The sequence below is a fragment of the Ascaphus truei genome, chromosome 1 (genome assembly GCF_040206685.1).
Source record: "Ascaphus truei isolate aAscTru1 chromosome 1, aAscTru1.hap1, whole genome shotgun sequence".
Lineage (NCBI taxonomy): Eukaryota > Metazoa > Chordata > Amphibia > Anura > Ascaphidae > Ascaphus > Ascaphus truei.
The window spans coordinates 30,463,457-30,489,433 of NC_134483.1; the positions used below are offsets into that span (position 1 = coordinate 30,463,457).

Consider the following 25,977-nt stretch of genomic DNA (forward strand, 5'->3'; position numbering starts at 1 on the left):
CGTAGAAGTTAACTGCAGTAGAAGTCCATTAGATGCACCGGTCTGACTAGTTTCAGTAGTCATTGTAATACTACTGATCAATCTCTGGTGAGAATGCCTTAAATGCAAGATGTGCCTGATACGGAGGCTCCAACTTGTGCAGAACGCTGCAGCTCAGAGGCTGAGACATTTTTCTCACTTTGAGCATATCACTCCCATCCTGTCACCTGGCTTCCAGCGATCTTCCGTGTTTGGTTCAAGTTGGCCATTATAGCCTTTAAAGCCTATCTGCAGTCTCTTTTGATGCCTCGGAGGGATACTGGCTATGATCTCAGGTCCTCAAGAGGGTGGCCTCTCTGTGCCAAGGGTACTGCAACCTACGCTGGGTGGGCGGGCCTTCTCGTGTGCAGCTTCAGACAACAAAATTGTATGTCAATAGAGCTACCTTCTAATACCCTTATGAAAGTCCGTGTTTTGGAATCGAAACATGGCTGTATGAATTAATAAAAGGTGTTTTCTATTGCACTTCCCAGCTCCCATATACATTTTGTCCTACTACATTATTGGTGAAACATTTTATTTTTATATTTTTTTTACATGTGCTCGGCCCTACTCTTTGTTTTGTCTTGTGCATTACGACACCTTCTGTCCATTGATCTTAATGGTATGGAAAGTATCTTCTAGCACTCAATGGTGCCTTCTTGCAGAAGACTGCTTAGTAAATAGGGCCCATGGTCTCCAGAACTGAATACAGTACTCCAGCTGAGGTTTTACCAATAATCAATAAGGGTGGCATCAATACCTCGTTCTTTCTGCTGAAAATACCTCTCCCTATACAACGCAAACACGTATCTCAATGGACCGAGAGTCTCCTTCCACACAAATACAGTATATGATGGTTCTTTGTATTTAACTTCGACAGTGTGCAGAGCAATATCTAGAAAATGTCTATAAAACAACTCCTAGGAATCCGGAGACTTCACAGCAGCATTAGTGCAGCCACGGCGTCATGTACACACGGCACAATAAGCCTCGTCATACATTAGCACGGTCATCTCAGATCCTATGCTACCAACATAGATAATTATACATACCTGTCTTTCAAAAAGTCTTCATATTCCTTACAATTCTTTCTGCCATCATTCATGTGTTGGATGAGAATATCATAGCCAGCGGTGCTAATAATATCAGTACTCTGCAGGCATAAAGGTAACAATGGGACATTAGCAATATGATCACATGTTCTGCCTATAGTTGGGTCCGATTGTTATTACACATGAGACTATGCAGTACAATGTAAAACCGTTCTGACGGAAGTAATATTATTTATTAATATTGACTTCAGGTACGTAAGGCATTCTTTCTACCCTTCTTTCTATGCTGCCCAATATATAGATAATACCATTTAAATAGCTCCAACGCAGGACATCCACACTGATTTTGTTGTGCATTACCTCAGAGTCCATAATACCAATCAATATAACATTGTTCCCCATACTCAGGATTTCTCAACTGCTGTTTGAAGGTGGTGGGTTGCCGGACAGTTGGCCACCGGGACAATAAGCCACTGCAGATGACCCAGAAAGTCTGGGGTATTCCAGGCCATATTGGCCATTCCCCATAACCCTTAAATTCTAACCTTAACCCCCAAAATACTAATCCCTAACCCTAACAATCCTAACTTTAACCTCTAACCCCTAATTCTAACCTTAACCCCTAAACCCTAAAAACCTTAACTCCTAAAAATACTAATCCCTAACATTCCTAACCTTAACCTCAGCTTAAGCAACTTGAAACAATAGTATGACCTTTTGTGACAATTCATATTATTAGAATAGACTTCACATGTAATGAATCTAGGAGATCTACAAAAAGAACCTTAAAACGTATTCCATTGTAAAACACATCTCCTTGCCTATGCTTGAACTTTAAGAAAAAGACCATTTCTTACACAGACTCATCATTCAATTAGCAAAGAGATGTGAGCTTTGAATTACCCAACATCAAGGCACACAGACAATGAAGTTGACGACTTCTACAGTACCTTAAAACCAACTCAACAACAAACTGCCACCTCAAGATAATCATGGGAGATTTCCATGGAAAGATTGGTTCCCAACAGGAAGATGAAACATTAGTTGGTAAGTATGGTTATGGAAACAGTGTTGAATGTGGAGACAGATTGATAGAATTTGAATTTGAAAACTTCGATATTATGAGTTCATTTTTACATTAGAATCCAAAGAGAAAATAGAAATCGAATGGACCCAACGGAATGAAGAATGAGTGTGACTATATCCTAGCTAACAAGAAACACATGGTTAAAAACTGCAACGTCCCTAACTGTTTGACAAAATAAGTGATCAACAATTGCTTCACTGCAAATTACACCTAAATGTGAAGATAGAAAGAAGAAAAAACTGGTTAAAAAGACAAAAATAGTCCTCATCAAGGACCTCAAAATAAGAGCAAATAATTTCAACTACAGCTTAAACATTGCTTCAGTATGTTTGAGATGCCCAGTGATACCTCGACAAACAATGATGAAAACCTCCTAAAGGACAATAAACTATTATATATGACCAAGCAGTTACTGAAGAAGTGACAACAAGGGAATCAATCCTAAAATACAAAAACCAACATGTAATATACAGAGCTGTGCACGACAATCTGCAATCATATAACTGAGAACATGTTACTGCAATAGACCATCAGAGAAAACCAAATGTTAAAGAAGATGAGAAAGCGATTTAGGTGAAGAAGCAATTCATTACACACAAACAGGATGATGAATGAGTAATAAAAGTCTATGCACTTATCATAAAGAGGGTGGATGACTTCATTTCATGTACAAGAACACAGATAATACCAGGCACAATCAGGAGGAAGAGCAAAAAGAAACCAACACTGATACACCATGTATCCTTCCAGAAGAACTAGCAAAGGCGATAAAATCCATAAAGAATGGAAAAGCCCCAGAAAAAGATGGGATAACTGAGCTCTCGAAGGAAGCTGGGGAAGAAGTGGAGAAAATCCTTAGAATGCTCTTTACAAGCAGGACAATTCCAGACCATTGGAGCAATGCCATGGTTATCCTCATTCATACAAATATAATCTACCACTCACATTAGGATTCATAGATTACAAAAAAAGCACTTGTTTCTGCCTACACAGCCATGTTTAATGCATTAAGAAGACAAAGCAGATTATAAAGAATAATGTTAGGATAATAGGGGGCCCCTGCTGCAGCCACACTAATAAGATAGGGTGATGAACGGTGCTTAGGGTGTACATACAGTAGTGAGCAGATAGAGAGAGAACCCTGTATAGCACTCAGGTTCACGCTCTGATGATAGATGAGTGATTTAAAACATAAACTTTATTAATAGCATATATTAAAATAGTGGATGTTGGAGCAACGTGCTGGAGGTAGGTTGATCCTGAATAGTAGTAGCCGTGTTGGCTCCGGATCAGATATTATCTTATATACCAGATATAACTCTATTGGAACACTGGTAACAGAACAACACAGAGATCCTGATGTGGACCTTTGTGATAGGTGTGGGTTCCTGGGTGTGCTAATAAAGGTACTGAAGTAACATATCATACGCTGGCATAGTCTGCGTAATTCCTTTAATAAGGTGGTAGGTATGATATATATATATATGCTTGTAGACGCTGGGAACGAATATAGTATGATTCTCAACAGTCGTGAGTGCAGTCAGCTAATTTACCACTCTGTGTATATTCTATAAAGAATAATGACAAGAAAGACACACAAACCATTACATTACATGAAGATACAAGCAAGATTAGTCTCAGCCAAGGAGTATAACAGTAGGACATTACGTCACCAAAGCTTTCATAGCAACACTTGAAGGATTTTTCAAGACATTGAATTGGGAAAAAGAAGGAATCATAATTGGTAGTGAATAGTTCAGTCACCTGTGGTTTTCAGAAGACATTGGGTGTCCAGAAGACCCCCATCAAAGCTTCAGATAACTCACTGAAGCAAGTAAAAAGATAGGCATCCACATGAATTATAGCAAAATCAAAGTGATGTTCAACAAATGTGTCAACTAAACAAAGGTAGAAATAAAGTAAATAGAACTAGAAAAAGTTGGAAAAAATGGTCTGTATGTTTCAAGAGGTATGCGTGCACCGATGCGAATGCGTAAAAATATTCGCATTTTATGGATCCCAAAAAAACACATGACTATCCCCTAACTAATCATATGTGTCAACTTTTGGGACGCTAACAGGTCCATATACCAACTCCCAAAATTCCCCTCCCCATTAACATCTATTTATAATAATCATGGATTTCCCCCAGGAACCATTCTCATCTTGGAAAGAAGACGTCCTATAAAAACTTTGAGACTTTATTTCTGCGAACTATGCGACTGATTACTGATTACCACTTATCTCTACCTGAATTTCTGAGTTATCTTCAGATAAGCCCCTTTGCTACCACTAACCATCCTAAAAAATCTTGTACATTTGTACATATCTGTTTACATTGTCTAGAGCAGGGGTCGGCAACTCGTGGCTCACGAGCCCCATGTGGCTCTTTGAGTGGATATATGTGGTTCTCGGCCAGCAGGCGCTGGAAGATAGGCCCGGCCAGAGCCTGGAGGTCAGGCCACACTTCCGCATTCCGGCTGCTTGGACCCTCACCTCCCTCCACTCTCTGTACACCTGGTCAAGCCCAACTTCCGCTTCTGCCCATGTAGTCACTCCAAACCACAACTACACGGTATCAGAGCAGGCCTCTCACCATGCCCATCGTACCAAGGTAAAAGGAGTGGGGGAGAGAGTGAGAAGGGGGGAAATAGTGAGAAGGATGGGGGAGAGTTGGAGGGTAAGAGAGAGAGTAAATAAATATGCAGGACCAAGCATATTTTGATTGATTTTGCATATTGAGCAACTCTCTAAAGAAGTCGCATTAAAAGGGATGGTAACTACGATTGTTGTATGTTAATGCTTATATATAAGTATTCGTGTGTGTGTGTGTGTGTGTGTGTGTGTGTGTGTGTGTGTGTGTGTGTGTGTGTGTGTGTGTGTGTGTGTGTGTGTGTGTGTGTGTGTGTACAGTATATGTTTGTATTATGTATGTGTTTCTGGGGTGGTTTCATATTCATGCATGTTTTGTTGCTCTCAACATATTTTGGTCAAAGAAAAAAAAAATGTCCTTCCTTGGAAGGTTGCAGACCCCGGGTCTATCACAGATGCTGGGTCTGTTTTTCAGATTAAAGTTCTAAAGACAGATATATTTAATAGGAAAGAGATCTGGGCAGAGAACTAGGTCTCGAGGAGTAATCAGATATTTGAGAGGCAGCTTTGAAATGATACATTTTCACCACAATAAAAGAACATTTGTATAAGATACTAGACTATGTAAAATGTACCCCATCCTGCTCCAAACTCTGCTGGAGAGGTTGTGACCCAGTGAATTCAATTTCCCATACAGTATATGGTGGTCTTGTCCCAAAAATATCCCTGACTGAAATGTAAAAAAACTTACTTACATGCCCAAATTACGGATATTGATATCCCCAGAGACCCTTGGATTGTTCTGTTGCGTTCACCGCTACCTAATGATGACTCGAGCACATGGAAATAAAGAACACATGCAGCCCACCTCCGGGACTACTAATTCTAATGGATTAACCGGGTGGGCTCACTTTGGTATTACCCCTCCTTGTTGTTTTCAGTTAGGAAACATGCTCTTTAATTATGTACCAGTAGTAATCGTCCGAGATTGTTCTCACCGGGGGCCCGCGCTCTTGTGAGGCCCGCTCTCCCACCCTTGTTGGCGGCCCATCTGTCTCTCTTCAGATAGAGACAGGCGTGGGTGGGTAGAAGGAGAGCGGAGGATGCCGGCTGCAAAGTGTGGAGCTGATCATGGAACAGCTGGAGGGAGGGGAGAAGAGGCGAGAAGGGCTTTCTTCCTGCTTAACCACTTCAGGGCAGCTTCTCCTCTTTGCATCTCCCGGTTCCGTGTGTCTGTTGGTAAGTGTGTGTCTGTGTTAGTAAGTGTGTGTGTGTGTGTGTATGTCTGTGTTGGTAAGTGTGTGTGTGTCTGTGATAGTAAGTGTGTGTATGTGTGTGTGTGTCTGTGTTGGTAAGTGTGTGTATGTATGTCTGTGTTGGTTAGTGTGTGTGTGTGTTTATAAGTGTGTGTTGGTGTGTGTGTATTTGTAATGCATATGTGTGTTTCATGCATTATATGCATGTATATGTTGTATATTTAGTGTTTTTTTATATGTTGAATATAAATGTGTATTTGTATATGGTATGTGTGTGTTACACTAATATTGCATGTTTGGTATGTGTGTATATGGTGTAGTGTTTGTGTGTGTGTATATATGGGAGGGGGGAGGGAGGAGAGAGGATGGGGAGGAGGGAGTAGAGATGATGATGATGAGGGGGAGGAGAAATGAGGAGAAATGAGGAGGGGGGAGAGGTGATGATGATGAGTAGGAGGAGGAGGGGTATAGATGATGAGGAGGGGGATAGATGATGATGATGAGATAGAGCAGAGGAGCACAATCTTTTTCTGATGATGATGAGGGATGATGACGAGGAGGGATGGGGAGAGATGAGGGATGATGTGATAGAGCAGAGGAGCACAATCTTTTTCTCCTGCGGCCCCCTGCCGGCTGTCCCCCTCTCCGTGCCCCCCCTCCCCCTTACCTTGGTTCTGGGCATCATGATGTCACGTTGCCATAGCAATGTGACGTCACATTGCCATGACGACGCGTCTCCAGAAGCCATCTGAACCAAGGTAAGTGAAGTTTACAGAGGCCTTTGCCGCAGATAATCTCGCGTCACCCCCCTCAGTTTGCGCACCCCTGACATAGAGGATCAGGGAGAGGATGGGAGGGAGAAACAATTCTAGACAGTATTAATATTAACGGGGCCCTGAATTTTTTTTGCCCGGGGCCCATGGATGTCTAGCTACGCCGCTGGTTCTCACTACTGAAAAGGAGGAAGCATGCTCTAGTTAGGAGTTCCCGGCACAGTAACTCTGGAGTATGTTTGGACCGGCCGAACCGGACAGTTCCTAGTGAAATCCTGATCACATAGGCATGGAAGAAGCATGCGGTACATAGTTTGTGGGTTTCTAAACCCGAAGCCCAAAGGGTATTCCCAAGAGGCCCATTCAATATATGGCATTACTAACTCTGCAAGAGACTGCCAATTTAAACCTTACTATAGGTAAGCGTACAAGAACAGGAAAGGGGAGGGACACTCCCACTTGTGATGCTAACCAGGAGCAGACAATTACTTTGTGCGTAATAAATCAATAAACATCTTCATGGCATAAGACAGTTCATGAGACCTAAGAATCCGAATAGTCCACCAATAAACACACTCCCATGTATATAACCACTAGCCTGATAGGCAGATCTTATGTGGTAGTCTGGGTACTGTGTGGGACTGATCACATAAATGAAGTAATAAATTACTCACTGCTGACCTTGAGGATATCCTGGTCCTGTCAAGCGTGCTCCTACCGAGAGGTAAATGTAGAACAAGCAGGGAAAACGGCGGTGCATCTGCTGCTGCTGAAGAAGAATTGGAACCAACAAAACTGCAAACTGCAAAGAACTAGGTGCAAAAATGTATTAGTGGCATAATAAAAACAGCCAGAAGGACACTCTAACGCGTTTCACGTGGTATCCCACGCTTTATCAAAGAGGAAATATCACTAACGCAGGGAGGATACATTACCTCCCCTGCAATCACTCTGTGAAGGTTAGCTGGCTGTGTTTCAAAGCTTACGTGCTTCACGTCAGCTACAGGGGTGTGACGCATCCCAAGCTTCCGATTGGCTTGAATAACGTAACGTCATAGGATTGGACAGGGAATTGTGGGTATTTAACTATGCGATCGTTTAGTGATATTTCCTCTTTGATAAAGCGTGGGATACCACGTGAAACGCGTTAGAGTGTCCTTCTGGCTGTTTTTATTATGCCACTAATACATTTTTGCACCTAGTTCTTTTCAGTTTGCAGTTTTGTTGGTTCCAATTCTTCTTCAGCAGCAGCAGCAGATGCACTGCCGTTTTCCCTGCTTATGGGTAAGCGTAAGCAGAAGAACACTCCTTGCTCCGCTATAATATTCTAGAGCTGGTAAATGAGGTGCAAAACAGGAATGAACTAATAGTAAATAGCCAAAAGGAAAAGGTCACTGTGTGCTGCACTCGCATATACGGTGAAGGTTGAGTAGTGATAATAGTTAATAATTAACTTGTATTAAATATTTAGTAAAATGTCAGGATAATAAAATCAACAGTAATAAGTGAATTACACAAATAGATACAGTATACAGTAGATGACACGGATTCAAAGTGTGATTACACCAAGGGCAATTATTCCAAAAAATGGTGTTATAGAAGAAATTGGTCTAAAGAAAGACCAAAATATCCGGAGCTCTAAAAACAGTAATAGTGGTGTCACGCAGGAATCAAATGCTGTAAAATAAAGACATATGTCCAGTACTTGAAGGGTCTATGATGAAAGTCTGCAAGTGCGTGGTTTGTAAGTGCTTTTTTCAAGTGCTTTATTCAATGTCTCAAGCAAAATGGCAATAAAGGGTTAAATTCAATAACCACTCGTATACAGCAGGCAATGGTTGCTTTACTCACGCAACTTCAGACCGGTAAGACCCAATCAAAACCGGAGCCCCGATCCTTCACATTTGGTGGCGGTTCCCCTGCGAAGATCCTGGAGGTAGGTAAGCGCGGCGTCACTCGTGGTAGTATTCACCGGGTGTTGGTCAGGCGATCACGCTGACTCCATGGCACCCTGCGTGATTGTCGTCGCCGTCCATATGCGCGTCCTCCTCAGCTCAGGAATCGCCGAAATCCTCCAAGGGCTAGGTTGCCGTGCACCAAAGCAGCTGGAGCGGGGCGTGAACAATAAGGCAGGAAAAGCCTCTACACAGCGTATCCAGGCAGGTAATCAGCAAGAGAGTATATCCACAGAGGAGCCGAAGCACAGCCACACCAATGGAGAATAGGACACGAAAGTTCTTTCAAGAGTTGATAAAGCGCCCTGTGCGTGAAACATGTCAGAGTGCCATTAGGATGTCTGTCCTTATGCCTTTTTAGCTAATACATTCTTGAAAGAACTTCCGTGTCCTATTCTCCATTGGTGTGGCTGTGCTTTGGCTCCTACGTGGATATACTCTCAAAAAATGGTGTTGCAGTATAAATTCACCATCATCAGTAAAGTGTGTATTCTGTATATAGCAATCCAGTGAAGGTGAACAACTGGACCATCGCTAGGTAGTACATCATCAACACATTGTGGGAAGTCGCAACAATGGAAAACCGCCCGGCCTAACTAAATGACCAAGTTCAAAAATTACAAAAAGTTTGGGCTCTTTGGTACCAAATGTTTGGTCACTCAAAAGATAGTTCCCCACTAATATTGATATGATTTATTATAATTATGTCTCAAATGTAACCAATACAATGCCCACTCTGGATATAGGTCACGGAGATTTCTGTATATGTTCAGGCTCATGCTTCATGAAACTGTCGGCTAAATCTTCTCTGAGATACCAAAGTATGTTCAGTGGTGTTGATTGTTCATTTCTGTAAGCGTGTATCTGCGCTATTGTTTTACCGTGTGCTTTCATTTCTCTCTCCCTCTTTATTTTGTTTCACAGTTTCATAAATGTAAAAATGTAAGTCCTGTTGATAACGGAATAACCACACTGTAAGACAACGACTAATAATAATACTGAACATTTCCTGTATATAGAAAGAAGATTCGCACATTGTTCTGTCTGAAACACGACATACAGTATTGAGCATTTCGACTGTATTAGAATTTGACGCACGCTGTTTTACTATTCTGTGCTGAAAAAAAAAGACGCCTCCTTTAAGGTGACGGAGAAAACCAACGCTGAAAACTGTCCAAAAAAGTAACGCAAACCGCACATTTTTTACTACATAGACCTGCGGCAGTATGCAAATGTGACCCAGCCCCCAACGCCTCTTACTCGCTCCATAAATCACTCATCTCATTGCAGGTAGGCGCAGGCATTCCCAAAAAGGGTGCAACTAAGCTGCGAGTGCGACAAAATAACGACAGCACTATGTCTAGCTTGGCTATCCAATATCAATGCGTGGGAACCTTGGAAATGAAATCAGTAAGAGAAGGACGATGGGATGGAGAGCATTTAGGAGAAACAAGAATTTATTTCAAGGGTACCTCAAAAGGAAAGTGTTTGACCAGTGTATGCAGTCTCTGCTCACGTACAGATGTAAAACTTGGTCCCAGAAAGTATGGAAAGATGCATGCTTGGTATTACCCGAAGAAAGAGGGTGGAAAAAATGAATGGGTTCAGAAAACAAAAGACTATGACATTATCACCAGGGTGAGGAAATGAAAATAGCTGTTGTCCTAATATATCCCAAGAATAAATGACCCTCACTGGACCATTATTGGAAAAAAATAGTACTCGACAGGATTCCAAAGGACATCAAAACACCAAGGCAATTACCAAAAGTAAAATGGGACACAGGCAGTACTTGGAAGACCATTGGGGAGGGGGGTTTAATCCAGCATTGGATCAACAAGGCCTGAAGATGATGGTGACATATATGTGTGTGTGTGTGTGTGTGTGTGTGTGTGTGTGTGTGTGTGTGTGTGTGTGTGTGTGTGTGTCTGTGTGTCTGTGTGTGTGTGTGTGTGTGTGTGTGTGTGTGTGTGTGTGTGTGTGTGTGTGTGTGTGTGTGTGTGTGTGTGTGTGGTAACCAGGGGATCCTGATGACCAAAGAAGACAGCACACTGCAAAGTTGATGTCAAAAAAGTGTATTACACTTTTTTGACATCAACTTTGCAGTGTGCTGTCTTCTTTGGTAATCAGGATCCCCTGGTTACCACAAGTCTATATGCCACATATGGGACAAGCATCTGCCTCCTAACCAAACCGTGAGTGCAAATCTCCATACCATGAGTGTGTGTGTGTGTGTGTGTGTGTGTGTGTGTGTGTGTGTGTGTGTGTGTGTGTGTGTGTGTGTGTGTGTGTGTGTGTGTGTGTGTGTGTGTGTGTGTGTGTGTGTGTGTGTGTGTGTATATATACACACACCATAGTTATATTTATTTATGGAAGTTGCTTTCTGAATGACAAATTGACGTATTCTAATATGTTTAGGCTTCCAATCTTTAGAATGGGACTGCCGTCTATGTTTTAAGAAACAGGGTAATCTCTGTATTTGTCAGTAATATCCTGACCGTTTAGGACTTTTTCCTTTCTGTTCCTTGTCTGTCCACCGGGTGTGCTGTTGTTTCTGTCTGCTCTGGGTTTCCTCTGTTTGTCTCCTCTTGGTGCTCCTGTCCTCTGTCTCGGCCTGTCTTTATAGTTTCCTGTTTCATGTGCTTCCTTGTGTTTGCTTTGTTTGTTATCCTGACTCCTGTTTCTGCCATGACCTGATCTGACCTGACCTGTTCCTGTTTGAGTTCTGGTTACATTAATTAAAGGCCCTTGCTATTGAACTAGATATCCCCAGTCTGTTTCCTGCTAGCAAGTCCCTGTCCTGTTCCATAGTTCCAGTCCTGTTCCTGCTTCCCTGTCCAGTTCCTTCCTTCCTGCCTCCGACCTTTGCCTGTGACCCCCGACAACGCTATCTGCTATCTCCCCACTGTTCCTGTAACAGGTCCTAACTCCAGGTCCTGGAGTCTCTCTCGTGACAGTATTCATGGTTGAGTCTTTTTGATTCTCCCTATATTCCACATTGTCAGGGACTAGTAAAATATTGGATCTCCCCCTCCTCCCATCAATCTCAGAAGGGGATGAATTTTCCCCATTATTCTTTGACTCATTGCGTGTTATTTATCAAAGTGCGATAGTGAAAATTCATCACTAACGCACGACAAGTACCCATTGACTTCAATTGGAGTTTCCATGCGGCAGGGCCTGAATGACAGCTTGGAGGAGAGAAGAGGGAGGATATTATAGACACTTTCAAATATATAACGCGGTGCAGGAGGGAAGCTTATTTCAAAGAAAGAGAAGTGTTAGAACAAGAGGTCATGTTTTGAAGCTGGATGGCTACAGGATCAGGGGATATGTGAGGAGGTGCTTCTTCACAGAAAGTGTGGTGGATTCATGGAAAATAGCCACCCAACAATACGGCAATTAAGAAATACTTGGAATAGACAAGGGGCTACCCTAAATATGAAAAAAAGAACAGTAACGTTCTTATCCACCATCAAATGTGATGTTCATGTCAATGGCAGTTAACCCAGAATTGCAGCGTGATACCCATTATCGGCGCTTATTGAGTCTCAGTGTGTGGTTCCTATCCAATACACTGTGAAATATATTCTCTGTGCTAGGTAACATTTTAGAACCATTCATTTAAATGAAGCTGACCTCTTCTGCAGCACTGGGAAGTGGCTAATGTTTTTATACAGCTGTGCATGTCAGATACAAAGGCATTTTGCATGTGTCAGGTACTGTAACCCGGGGGTGGTGCGCAAACTGGGAGGCACGAGATTTTCTGGGGGTGACGCAGCGGTTACAGGGGCCCCGCGCTCTTCCCATTAAATGAAATGCCAGGGAGCGCGTGCGAGGCCTCTGTAACTTCCCTTACCTGGTCTCTGGCGGCTTCCAGCGATGCGTCGCCATGGTAACGCGGCTCACATGACGTCGCATTGCCATGGCAACGTCATGACGTAAGAAGACACCGGACACCAGATAAGGCGAGGGGGGGAGAGCAGGCAGGGGGGCGCAGACTGAAACATTTGCGCAGCCCTGCTGTAACTGAACACAATGCCATTCTGAAAAATTGAGTTACAGATTAAATCCGACTCTACTACCTCTTAGAAGAGCGTCAGTCTTGCCTAGGGACAGACACACCCAAAATGCCATCTTTGAGTCTGAGCAAAGCTTGTCAAACAAGTTCTATTCGTTGTCTCACGGCTGCTAGGACCTGAAACATATTCCCATCATCAGAGCTCTAATATCCATATTAGTAAAGAATGATGTAGTTACATAGTAGATGAGGTTGAAAAAATACATACTGAATGCAATCGAGTTCAACCTGTGCTAAATATAGATGACAGATACTTATCCTATATTTGCATTTACAGTGTATTGATCCAGAGAAAGGCAAACAAAAAATGTGTAATACGTTGCAATCCCTTTTATCAACATGAGAGCTACTCAAATGAAAGGAGTATACAGAGCCTTGAAAACCTCACAAATCCTGTGTACACACAAAGCCTCAAAGGCAACTTCATCTACTTACTACTAGATTGTCAGCTCTGCGGGGCAGGGATTTCCTTTCCTATTGTCAGATTTTGTTTGTTGCCCTTATTGTATTATAATTCCCTGTAATGTATCATCTCTTTTGCAAAGCGCTGCGTAGATTAGTGGCATAATATAAATATAATTATGCATACCTACTGTACATCCTAAATGGTATTGCTATATAGTGATGTCTACATCTCTAACAGTGATTGTGTATGAATACCCAGTCTTTTCTTTCAGATTGTAAGCCCCTTTGAACAGACTTGACTAATTATTGTATCATAATATGGTAGTATTTGTGTTTGTTATATTATATCAATGTTTGCTACAGTGTTCTTCAATGTTGAAGCCCTCTACATAAATTATAATAAATCATTAAAGACTTAAATGTAAAAATGTCTCCCTTGCTATCTATCAAAAATGCTGGAGCTAGAATAATGTCACTGTCCCCCAGAACAGAGTCTGCACGTCTCCTAAAAGCTGCAGTTCAAGCAATATCCCACGTGTTTATTTTTTTAAATAAATCTGTTCTGTACGATGAGAAAATACTTGTAGCATTTAAAAATATAAACAATTTTAAAGACATTTTTGATGTATTCTAATGTAACAGGCATTTTTGTTCCTATAGCAACCATATACAACGTCACACCCCCTTCCCCTTCTGAAACAGCATCCCCTTTTTGAGCCCTGCCCTCTCTAGCAGTGAACCAAGTGAATCCAGTGCCTGCCTGGTCACATGATCTTCCTCGCAGAACTTTGGCTGTCAGTGCAGCAGAAGATTACCCAATATGCATTTAGTGAACCCCCAGCCGAATCTTCAGCGATCGATTACAGGAGAACGGATCGATCAGCAACTTAGCTAATCACTTGCCAGTGTGTAAATTTTATTGATGCACATATTGAATTTAATTTTTTTATTAAAGACAGCTTAAACTGCAGCTTTAAATCCTAATAACATTCCATCATATTCTGTATCAGCAAAGTTCTCCTCCTCATCTTCAAGGCGCTACCCTCTTCTACCATCTTCTATGCCACTGCTCATCTCCTGCTCACTGCTCATACCGGTCTTCTTTCCACCACGTTCATCTCTTCTACTTTCTCTCACCGAAAACATTTTTACCTCCCCCTACCCACCCTCAGTATATACCAAACACCATTTCTCCCTGCTGTCAAAACAGCAAAACGTGAATACTCATCTTATATGCCTTTTTTTCAAATGTATCAGTCCTGTAGTATTAAATAATCCTGTCTGCATTTCTTAACTCCTAATGCCATTTTTAATGATTTTTTTTTTTAATGTACTGATCATCTTTTGGTTGTTACAGCAACCATTTAGAAAGTCACATCCACTTCCTCTTTTGAAGCAGGTTCTCATACACTTTTTATAGCTCGGCCCTTAGGCAGCAAAGTATCACAATCCGATCTGCTGCTGTATTCCAAACAGCAGACTGTCTATTACACAGAAAGCTGTACCAATAATCTGTTACACGTAGTAATATAATGTTACATGGCAGCTGCAGCATTTCACGGACTGCAGCACAAAGTTAGGAGGTGGCCATTTTGTTAGGCACACAATCAGGATTTTTACAGATTTATAACAGGAGCACCGAACGATTGCCAGCTTAGTTAAGAATGTAGAATTATACACTGTCATATGCTGTACGTATAAAAATAAGAAAAAAGGGGCCAATGTAATAATATTATATGAAAATCCAAGAAGGGAATCTGGGGCTCAACAAGCAAATATGAGAAAATGTATCTTACTTTCTTGTTTTTAAAGGAGATTTTCCCTTGTAATATGACCATATACAGCATACAGATATTGGGCTAGTTATTGATGAAGATAACGCCTTCCTGGTTCTCTGTCTATGAGAATGTACAGCAGCCACAAAAAATGGCGTAAAAAATGTCTCCTAAAACCCGTGTGGTTTACAAACTTAGCCCATCTCAATAGACAAATACTTGAATAGTCAAAGACACTGACATGCTGCCGGGTCGGCGATCCTTGACTTGACGAAGGACTTCTTCAGGTCTGAGGTTTCCAACTTACACCTTGATCAAGCGCGTGGCGCGAAACATGTAGGTGGTCTGTTATACATCCGTTTTAAAAAGGATTAAATAAATAAATACTTTTTACGGAAATCACCTTCTCTCTACTCACCCGTATGGTGGGGTGGCGCACTTTTATTTGTTTTTTTCCCAATGTCATATTTCTGCTTTAAGTCAAACCTAAAAACACACTTATAAAATTAAGCATTTCAATAGCCTGAACTCGTGACTACTTCCTCACGCCCATAAAGGTACTTCCCGATACTCGTGGACAGGAGCTACCGTTTCCTTCACTCTCTGTAAAGCCACTAACATCCCGTTTAGATCGTAAGCTCTGTTGAACAGACGTGGGTGCTTTTGTGTGTGTGATGCATTTATTGCACTTTTCTACACTGTAATGTCTGTTTTGAACTGCGCTGCATATCCTGTTGGCATTTTATGAATATAAATATAAGCGTACAGACCTTATTTAGGGTGCTTGCGTTTCAGTAGTTTAATTATAGCCATATTTACTTAGCCACTTAATTGAAAGGTACGGAAGTAAAAGAACTGGCACGTTTATAAGACGCTGGTTAACCACTTCCTTTCAGATTTTGCAGAATTTAACAGCATTAAAACGGTTGCTGTTATTGCCACGCGACAAACAGTATATGTGTCTGTAGAAGTATGAAACAGACTGAGTCCAGTCACAGAAGAAATAAATAAATACAAAAAGCAGAAACAATTCTTGTTCATAATGGAGCAAAGTAATTCTGAAACATATACAAGTGTAGCCAGGTCCCCTTTGGCTCCCTGGTTCCCCGTTCCTCTTCCCCTTACCTTCACCAGTGAGAAGGCAGTTGCGGGGGCGAGCGCGTCTCTCGGTGGCGTCAGAGGCACGGAGCCGCCATCTTTGTTATGTCCGCGCGGGCGCGGAGGCTCGCGCATGCGCAGACACAACGAGGCGGCCAATATAGGGAGCGGGAAGGGGCATAGATGGCGCTCCGTAGCGCAGGGACTCCCCAAGGTCGCGCAGGCGCAGAAAAGGGCAGTGGCGGCCATTACAGGGTTGCACAGGCGCGGCAGACATAGCGCACACGGCCCAAATTTTAAAGAGGGCCATAACGGACTACAACTCCCAGCAGCCTCTGGGGACTGCCCTATGATCCGTGTCACATGTAGTCAGACAGCCACTGAGGCTTAGAGATTCTCATGCTGCATGTGGATACAATGTTGTGTGCAGCCAGGAAGAGTTAGGCTTCGTCCATGGTTACTGATTGCGTGCTGAGGCGTGCTTTCCCTGGCCTTAGACCGCGCGCCGACCGGGGGCGTGTCAGCGGGCGGGCCAGTGACGTCACGGAGCTGGTTCGCCCTCATTGGGCAAACCGCTCACGTGACCGGCCCTGCGCTCCGGCAAGCGCGAAAATGTTACATTTCCCTAAGACCTACGCTTCCGCAAGCGCGCGGAAGCGTAGGCGAGCCCCTCTCATTGCGGTTGTAGGGTCTCAGTGCCGAGCGGAAGCACGCCTCGGCGTGCCTCCGCCCGCAAGCACTATCCATGGACGCGGCCTTACTAATTTGGGGGTGTTATGCGGGAATTGTGTGTGTGTGTGGCCAGGCGGGGAGTGGGGAATTATGCAGGTTATTGTAGTGTGTGTGTGTGTGGGGGAGTTATTGTAGTGTGTATTGTGGGAGGAATTGTGTGTATGTGTGGCTAGGTGCGGGGATGGGAATGAGTGTGAGGTCGGGGGGATTGAAGGAGCAGGATTGGGTGAGGGTGGGTCACTGAGTAATAGCGGAGGAGGGACAGTGTGAGGAGAGAGGGGGTGTAAGGAGAGAGGACGAGTGAGAGAAGGGAGAGAAATACATGAGTAGCGGGGGTAAATAGATGGGGGTGAGAGCGAGGCGGTGTAAAAGAGGTGGGCTCGCAAGGCCGCTGACATGCTGGGGATGGGGACTCGGTGGAAACTCTAGTCCTGAGCCTCGGGAAAGCTGTCGGAGGCCATGTCTGCGCCTAACATAATGGCCGCCTTTCCGTTTCAATCAATCCTTCAGTCAGTGTAACTCAGCAGCTTCAATGTTTCCCTATATGACTAAGGTTCTCTATATCTGTATCTAATGTTACAGTTTACCGCTCAAGATGCTGGAAACATTCGTTAACAAATTATCACAAAAAGGAAAGTGAGGCAAAGATCTGGTACTGCTATGGAAACCAAAGGATAACCGAATTAAAGAATACCAACAGCGCTACACGCTAAACAGCGTCCTCATTAAATGATGGTGATACCAAACAATTGATTAATACCCATAGTGTCTTAAGGTGAAGACAACGGTTGCAGCCTAAAAAATCTAGGGCTTTCTCAGAACCCCAAAAACAGTCACTGTGTGTAGACGGTTCTCTTGGGCGCAGTGAGTCAGTCCAGAGGTTATATGTAAAAAAGAGAAGAAACAGAAGCGAGCACAAATTGTGTAATAAATTCAAACAATTGGAATTCTTCTTGCAGTTCTATCATTCTTGAACTCAGACTTTGCTCCTCTTGAGTTTTATGCTCCTCTCGTGGGTCTTTATATCCTGTCATAAGTCCTTAACCGATCACCAACCAGGTGTTTTTTGTATGTTTTTCTATTTTTGTTCCTGTTTTACTTTTTTTTGTGTGTGTGTTTTGTTCATGTTTTATCAATAAAGTCATCATTTGTATTCCTCCACTGTGGGCTGACCTGAGAAATCCTCTCTTCAGAGGGATAATCAACATTCCCTACAGTATATGCTCATTAATAACCACATAAATGTGAGTATAAATCTATACTGATTACATCAATAAGCTGCGGACCAGGCAGACTGCGCCAGTGTTTGTTTTCTATAGTGTTGTAGGATTATTAATATATTCCTAGCTTCAAATCACGCACAACATACTGTAGTCTGTCACACCTTAGGTGTAGTTCTGAGAATCAATATTGTATACGTGATACATTTTCTGTTTGTTAGTCCACATTTATTTTATTTACTATACTAATAAAGTTTTATTTTAAATAATACACCATTACACCGTTGGGAGTGCTATAATAGGGGCCTTTCTTTTTCTACCTATTTGCATAGGTGGGTTCTTCTCTTCAGTATTTTAGCTCCAGCACCCCAATTTTCTTATTAGACAGTAGCGAGAGTGTTTTCCCCTCTTTCCCCTCCCCATTCACATATTTGAGCATAAAACTCAAGAGGAAAAAAGTGTGAGTTCAATTATTATAGAACTACAGGAAGAATTCCAATTGTTTGAATGTATTACATTTATTACACTATTTGTGCTTCTATCTATTCCTTCTCTCTTTTTTTTTTTTTTTTTAACATATAACCTCTTGACGGACTTACTGCGCTCACAAGAACCATCTATACACAGAAATCAAAGGATGCTTTAAACGAATTAAAAATGGCATTAAGAATTGAATTGAAAAAAAACACAGTCACTATTATCTAATACTACAGTACTGATTCATTTTAAAAAAAACATTTAAGATTTCACATTTTTTTTGCTACTTTAAATATACTTTGCATATCCAATTTAGCATATATTCTACTGTAGGTATCTCAGGTTATTTTAGTGGATATGCGTTACGATTACTCTAACCGGGGGCATAGCAAGGGAGGGGCTGAAGCAGGCAAGGCCCACTCTAAAATTCAATATTCCCGCCTAAAAAAATTCAGTCCCTGATTGGTGCGCTGGGCAGGCTGTCAGACAGAACTTCTCACTCTCGCCCTGCGCAGCCACATATAGAGGCAGCAGCGGCGGCGAGGGAGTGAGAGCTCCACTTGAAAAGGGAAGGAGGGCGCAGTGGTGAGCAAGCACGAAGGAGAAAGTAGGGGCTGTCACCCACTGCCCCCCATGTCACCCCTCATTATCCAGTTCCCCATGTGTGTCCCACATGTGACACCCCCTCTCTACTTGTACTTTGTGCCATCGTATAGTGTGGTTGGGTTATAATCTGAACCAGTGTATAGTGCAGCTAGGTTATACTCTATGACTCCTGACGAAGCAAATCGCTCCACCCCTATTAGAGTTATCCGCTACAACACGGATCCACTTATAACACGGACTGAGCGTGGCTCCCCATTTAAAAACATCTTTTTTTTTTTTTAAACATTCAATGCTTTATTGCTAACGGACACACACACACACACGAATTGAACATGAATACATTTGATATAATACACATGCAGGAATCAAACCCAGGACCTTTCATATGCTAGTACATTAGTTTTAATGTGTCACTCGCATCTCTCACACATGAGGGAGGGTTCAAAAAAACGGATGACACGCTCCAATACTCCACAGCCGCACAAATCGCCTCTCAGCAGGACACCAGAAGAGCAAATGCATATTTTAATAGATTCATCTGTTAAATCAGGGGACAGAGCCTCCTGGGTGTGGGTGTAGCTCCTTAGTGGCAGAGTTCCCAAAATACCTCACGCGTTTCATGGGATAAACATGAAGAAGTGGGCGTGAACCATGAAACGCGTAGGACTTTGTATATTTTTAAGATTTATAAGCTATACACTGTTTAGCTTAAGTTAGCTTAGATCACTTTTTGACTACTCTCTTGGATACCTTTTGTTTCCTGAAGACACCTTATGGCCCATTTACTTGAATAGACCTTAAGGTACCTTTCAGCATCTGAAGGTGTCTTATTGAGAAGCACCACTTAGTAAACATAGCCCCTTGTGGCCAATTCAAATGAATGGCTTTGAGCCTTAAGGCTCCTGATGGACATTCATTTGAATGAGTCATAAAGTGCCTTACGGCTTAGCACTGCTTAGTAAATCCAGACCTTGGTTTCTTGACCTCAAATGCAGGACTGCTAACTTTTAGAAGTTACAAACCCCTTCATTGTTTTTTCACCTAACGTAGTGGTTCTCAAACATCTCCCAGGGACCACCAGGTTTTATAAATAACAATCCACCTGCAGACAGGTGAACACATATTATCTTCACAATTAGAAATTATTTGGTTGCCTCAGAAACCAGGTCTGAGTCAGGGTGAGAAGATGTCTGAGGACCAATATTCTGGAAAAAGACTGAAAAGCCATCACATTCCCTCCAGAAAATTATATTTTTTATTGTTATTCGAGGTTTTGTTTGGGGGGTGGGAGGTCATCATTACAGAATGAATCAGACATTACAAACTTCAGCAGCAATGTTTTCAGGATTGCATGTTAGCACTTTTACTTGTCAGCCTAAGTACTGGTCTCTTCTTCCTTTAAAAATAATACACAACTGTCCCACCACTAGTTTTGGAAGCAATGATGACTCATATGATTATTGAGCATAACAGACTCTAGGACACTGACCAGCATCCATAATTAGTTTTATAGACTGAAGGGCACCCAAAGGTTCCTTCATTATTATAGGCAAAGACGGGTGGGGAGCCGTGTTGGTCCTTTCTTCCATGTAGTGACAACGGAGAGAGGGAGTAGGTGATATGATACTTTTTTATTGGACCACCAAGTAGTTGACATGTTACAAGCTTTTGAACCTCTCAGGGTCCTTCATCGGGTTGAAGCTTATAACATAATCAACTACTTGTTGGTCCAATAAAATCAAAGGTATCATATCACCTACTCCCTCTCTCTCCTGTTACTTTATTAATATATGTATAGAAACACTGAGTGTAAATATGGTAGAAACTGCAGGTCCCTATGAAATACAAGGATCCATGACACTCAGTTATTAGACTTTTATATTTAAGACTTAAGACAAGCACACACAAAATGTCAACGAATTTACAATATATATTTCTATCATTGAGAGTAAATTAAGGTAATTATACCTACGTGCGATCAGAATTCCAAAATGTACTGATTTAGGCCGAGCTTTACATAATTTCTTAGAACATGAAAAAAGGAACACAACGCGCAGTATAAGTATAGAGTGTAATTGACAATAATAAAAAGTATGTAGACACAATATAGTAATGTGTGGTGAACGAGTCAGTTCTTCCTACTTGCCGGGCCAGCTAGACGTCCACGACAGTGCGCCACCATGCACTAGGTTTGTGATCCAGGGAGCAGATAAGTGTTCTCGTGTGTTAACGGAAGAAGAAGGGAGCAACGTTGATTGAGAAGACCCTAGGGAGTGATTCATGCGTGTTCATACACGTCAGACCCTACCACGTCGGAGTCTCCATCGGACGAAACCCGGACGTGCCCAACATACTGTACACACGGCACCAGATCCGTCCCAGCGTGCGTGGTCCAGAGGTGCTCAGTGGCGCACTGTCCTTGACGTCTAGCCCGCCTGGGAAATAGGAAGAACTGACTAGTTCACCAAACATTACTATATTACAAGTGTCAACATACTTTATATTTTTGTCAGTTACACCCTATACTTACCTCCGGTGCGCTTTGTGTTCCTTTGTTCACGTTTCCCGGAGATTGGTTTATGGTAATACCATGAGGAGTTTGAAGGGCTCCCGCACAGCAGCAGCAAGGAGTCTAAGCCACTTGTATTTATATACATACATCCAGGAAGCACGAGCCCTGTTTCATTCTTTCTCCATCATTTCTTAGAACATTCATAATCACGCACATGGATTCCCTGCAAAAATCCTTTGAAACCTGCTGGAGGATTCGACAGTGAAGTTTGTGATTACGATGAACAAGGAAGAAGAAAGATAATTGAAAAGATTATTAAATGCTGAGATGAGCAGAGGCTTTCATTCAGCAAAAATAAGGACCTCACGTAGTCAATGCCTTCCCTTGAATTGGCTGTACGGTGAAGGCGTATTATGACTACTAACTATTGGCCACTATCGCTTGGCCTTCAAATGACCTAATGTGTGCTCTTTATGTATCATGACACAATGGTCTCACAAACCTCCAGTGGCAGCAAGGGAGCAATTTATAAGCTATATAATTATTCTCTGACAAATATTTATCAATTATTTTTCGCTCAGCACCAACATCTACATAAATATAATTTGACTGGGTGATCAACTCATTCAAGATCCATCATATCCTTACATTATACATTACATTTTTAAGAATATAAATCTTACTATACGTCATCCTTCTAGGACTAAAGGCACACCAGAATCTCCATCATTCTATCCTTCCATTTAGATACTGTGCAGAATATCACCATATCCCAGGCCCTGTGCAACCTTTCGGAGGAAACATTACAACATAGTATCACAGGGTGCTAAAGAGACATGATAGGGTCTGAGGGCAAAACTTAAGATCCGGTTTAGTTTAATCATTTAGGAACATGATTACTATGTTTCTTGACTTCCTTAATTTTCAAGTGGCATCATATCTTCCACTGCATTCATCAGATCTGTAAGTAGCATCTACCTTCCTCTGTGCAAGTTTGGCATCAAGAAGGCTATGCAGCTGGGTGGCCAACTCCAGTGCTCAAGGGCTACAAACAGGTCAGGTTTTCTGGATATCCCTGCATCAGCACAAGTGGCTGAGCCTGAGTGAGCCACCTGTGCTGAAGCAGGGATATCCTGAAAACCTGACCTGTAGCCATTGAGGACTGGAGTTGGCTACCCCTGGCATACAATATATAAGGTCTGCCAGCTACAAAATTGGTATAATACTGGTGTAAAACTTGCAGATCCAGGTTTATCATAGAGATCGGAGACTTTGGGTGGGTAAAAACCAAGCTCTTCCCACACACCTGCAGCTGGGAAGACCCCCCAGAAACCCTCCTGCCTGAAACTGTCAGATACTGAATGTAGGAAAACCAATTCTTTGTTTTTCCTCGAACGCGGATGAAAATGTAGAAGAATAAGTGAACATTTCAGCCATGTTTAATGCTGTGTGACAGAGTGAGATGGAGAGAGAGGCAGGAAGAGAGAAGGAAAGAGAGTGCGAGAGAGACAGAGAGACAGAGAGAATGAGATAGAGAGAGGGAGAGCCAGAGAGAATGAGATAGAGAGAGGGAGAGACAGAGAGAATGAGATAGAGAGAGACAGACAGAGGGAGAGACAGAGGGAAAGACAGAGGGAGAGGGAGGGACAGCGTGAGAGACAGAGAGAGGAAGAGACAGAGAGTACAGTATATAATACAGAGAGAAAGTGTTAAGATCATAAACTGTAGAGCAAAAAGGCGAATGAACAATAAATACTTGGGCTGAGTCCCCGGTGGTCACGCGCCACACACCTCAGCAAAGCCCTCTATGGGGCAGGCCCAGTGGCTGTGTGTGGGGGTGTGCAAAGCGCTGTGATGCCTACGCTAGCAAGGAAGACTAGACCTTTGTCTTCCTGTGCAGCGACGCGGTCACGTGCTCAGCGGTAAGCCAATGGCAGGGCAGATAGCGAGGACTGTGGGCGTAGCCATAATCAGGACCCACTGCAGATTTGATTTTATGATGTTGCGTGATCTAATTCATATACTACTCGTAATCCAAAACCAAAAAATGTATAGAACTTAAACAAAACTAAAACCTGAACATTTTTACACGGGAAAACTAAAAACACCATGGTCAGGGAGCATCTGTTATCAGAGAGACAACAGTAATGGGATTATTTTGTATGATATCCCTGCTTCTGTTTTTTGCCACAATTGATACTGCTTAGATACTTTAATAAATAGTGGTTTAGATGTCTTTACATTCCTGGATATGGGAAGGCACCCCCTGCTTCCAGAGATACTTACCTCAGTAGGGGGTGCCGGGAATCTCTGCAGGTAGTTGCTCTGACGGGGCTTGTTGGGCTAACATAATGGCGGCTTTAAATGTCCCCCGTTTTGCAGGCCAATTGGAAGCTGCATCATCATCCCTTTCTGCTTCCTATTGGCCTGCGTGACCAGGTCCTTTAAAACTTCGGAGCTGATACCGATACACACTGCGGAGGTAAGTATCTCTGGAAGCAGGTGGTGCCTTTCCATTATATATACTGTGCAGGGGAGCTGCTCAGCTGGTAGGCCGGAGCTCCGCGTGATCGGGAGTGTGGGGGAGTGTGGGGGTGGCCATTTTGTTAGTCGCGCATCTTAGAATGGCTCCGCAAATGCAGCAGCGGTACTACATGTCCCAGAATCCTCAGGTGGGAGGGAATACCACATGGGACTGCCCCAGGCAATGGGATTCGCGCAGGAGAAAGGAACAGGATATCCTCCGAGAGCGGGGAGCACGCGCTTCAGTTCTGATGGAGGAGCGAAGGGAGAAGGTTGTGTCTAGGGAGCAGTGCTTCCTGGACTAGGCCTAGACTTTGTTAGGCCCTGAGACACCCTTAGGGGAGTGTTGCAGGGAAGGGTCAAGATAGGGACTCTTCCCATTATTATTATTACTGCGCAGGTGACCGGACGGCCACGCGGCGCTCTGCGGCATGGGACCAAGCCACAGGACCCTGAGACATTGTGTGAGACCCTCTGGCTGGAGCTCACACTGCGTGGAGGATCAGGACCCTTGGGAGAGAGGGGATTTGTGTCGGAGGCCCTGTTGCGTGGGACCCGCTCCAACACACCACGCCACGACAAGCAGCACCTGGGTACTGGAGTTCCCAGGCAGGTACCCAACGTCCACCAACATCTACAGGCAGTAGCGCTACCTCACACTTGGGTTTTATTGCTGGGACGGACACCAGGGGAATCCCTACATGTTGGGGTCACTGCACTACACTGTCACATGGTACTGTGCTATATGTGTAGCATTGTTATAGTAAAGATCAGTTATATTCAATAATAGCATGTTCTTGTATAGCGCTGCTAGTTTTACGTAGCGCTTTACAGAGACATTTTGCAGGCACAGCCCTGCCCCGTGGAGCTTACAATCTATGTTTTTGGTGCCTGAGGCACAGGGAGATAAAGTGACTTGACGAAGGTCACAAGGAGCCGACACCGGGAATTGAACAAGGTTCCCCTGCTTCAAACTCAGTGCCAGTCAGTGTCTTTACTCTCTCTCGATCTCTCTCTCGATCTCTCTCTCGATCTCTCTCTCGATCTCTCTCTCGATCTCTCTCTCGATCTCTCTCTCGATCTCTCTCTCGATCTCTCTCTCGATCTCTCTCGATCTCTCTCTCGATCTCTCTCTCGATCTCTCTCTCGATCTCTCTCTCGATCTCTCTCTCAATCTCTCTCTCTCAATCTCTCTCTCTCAATCTCTCTCTCTCTCTCAATCTCTCTCTCTCAATCTCTCTCTCTCAATCTCTCTCTCTCAATCTCTCTCTCAATCTCTCTCTCGTTTTGTTATTGCTTATTGCTGTAGTATTGGTTCCTGTGAGGGTTTATCCCGCTGACGCTGGGATCCCTCATTGGAGGAGGCGCTGTGCACAAGGAGATAGAGCTCACCCCTTAAGCATAGGGAAAGGGGGCTACATAGATATGTCTCATCTTCTCATATGTCTTCTCTTTCTAATGCCTATCTCTTCTATTTAACTCATCTCACTAAACAGCACTCTTCCGTCATTGATCTACTGTAGCCTGTGTTCTCTTTCCCTGTCTTCACTGACTCACCTCTCTCTACAGCAGGCAGAACAAGAAATACAAGATGATTACGAAACCGGAGTCACGGTAATATAAAATGACTTGCTCAAGGCCACGAGGACAGTGTCCTAATCCCTCATCTCTTGTTCCTCAGTCCTATGATACGGCTGCTAGAACTGTCAGATGTCTGGGACAATGCTGAGATTGAAACACACAAAGTACAGTATACTGTACACACAATCTCTGCAAGATCTAACCCCAGAACCCACCACATCATATATTTAT

General features: G+C 43.1%; 1 protein-coding gene across 1 annotated transcript in view; it reads right to left on the reverse strand.

Annotated features, from left to right (window-relative positions):
* PSTPIP2 (proline-serine-threonine phosphatase interacting protein 2) overlaps positions 1–25,977 on the reverse strand; it is a 92,729-nt gene that overhangs the window by 53,869 nt on the left and 12,883 nt on the right. The window contains exon 2 of the mRNA XM_075594383.1: positions 1,074–1,174. Within this exon, the coding sequence (XP_075450498.1) occupies positions 1,074–1,174 (101 nt within the window). The remainder of the gene's footprint in view (positions 1–1,073; positions 1,175–25,977) is intronic.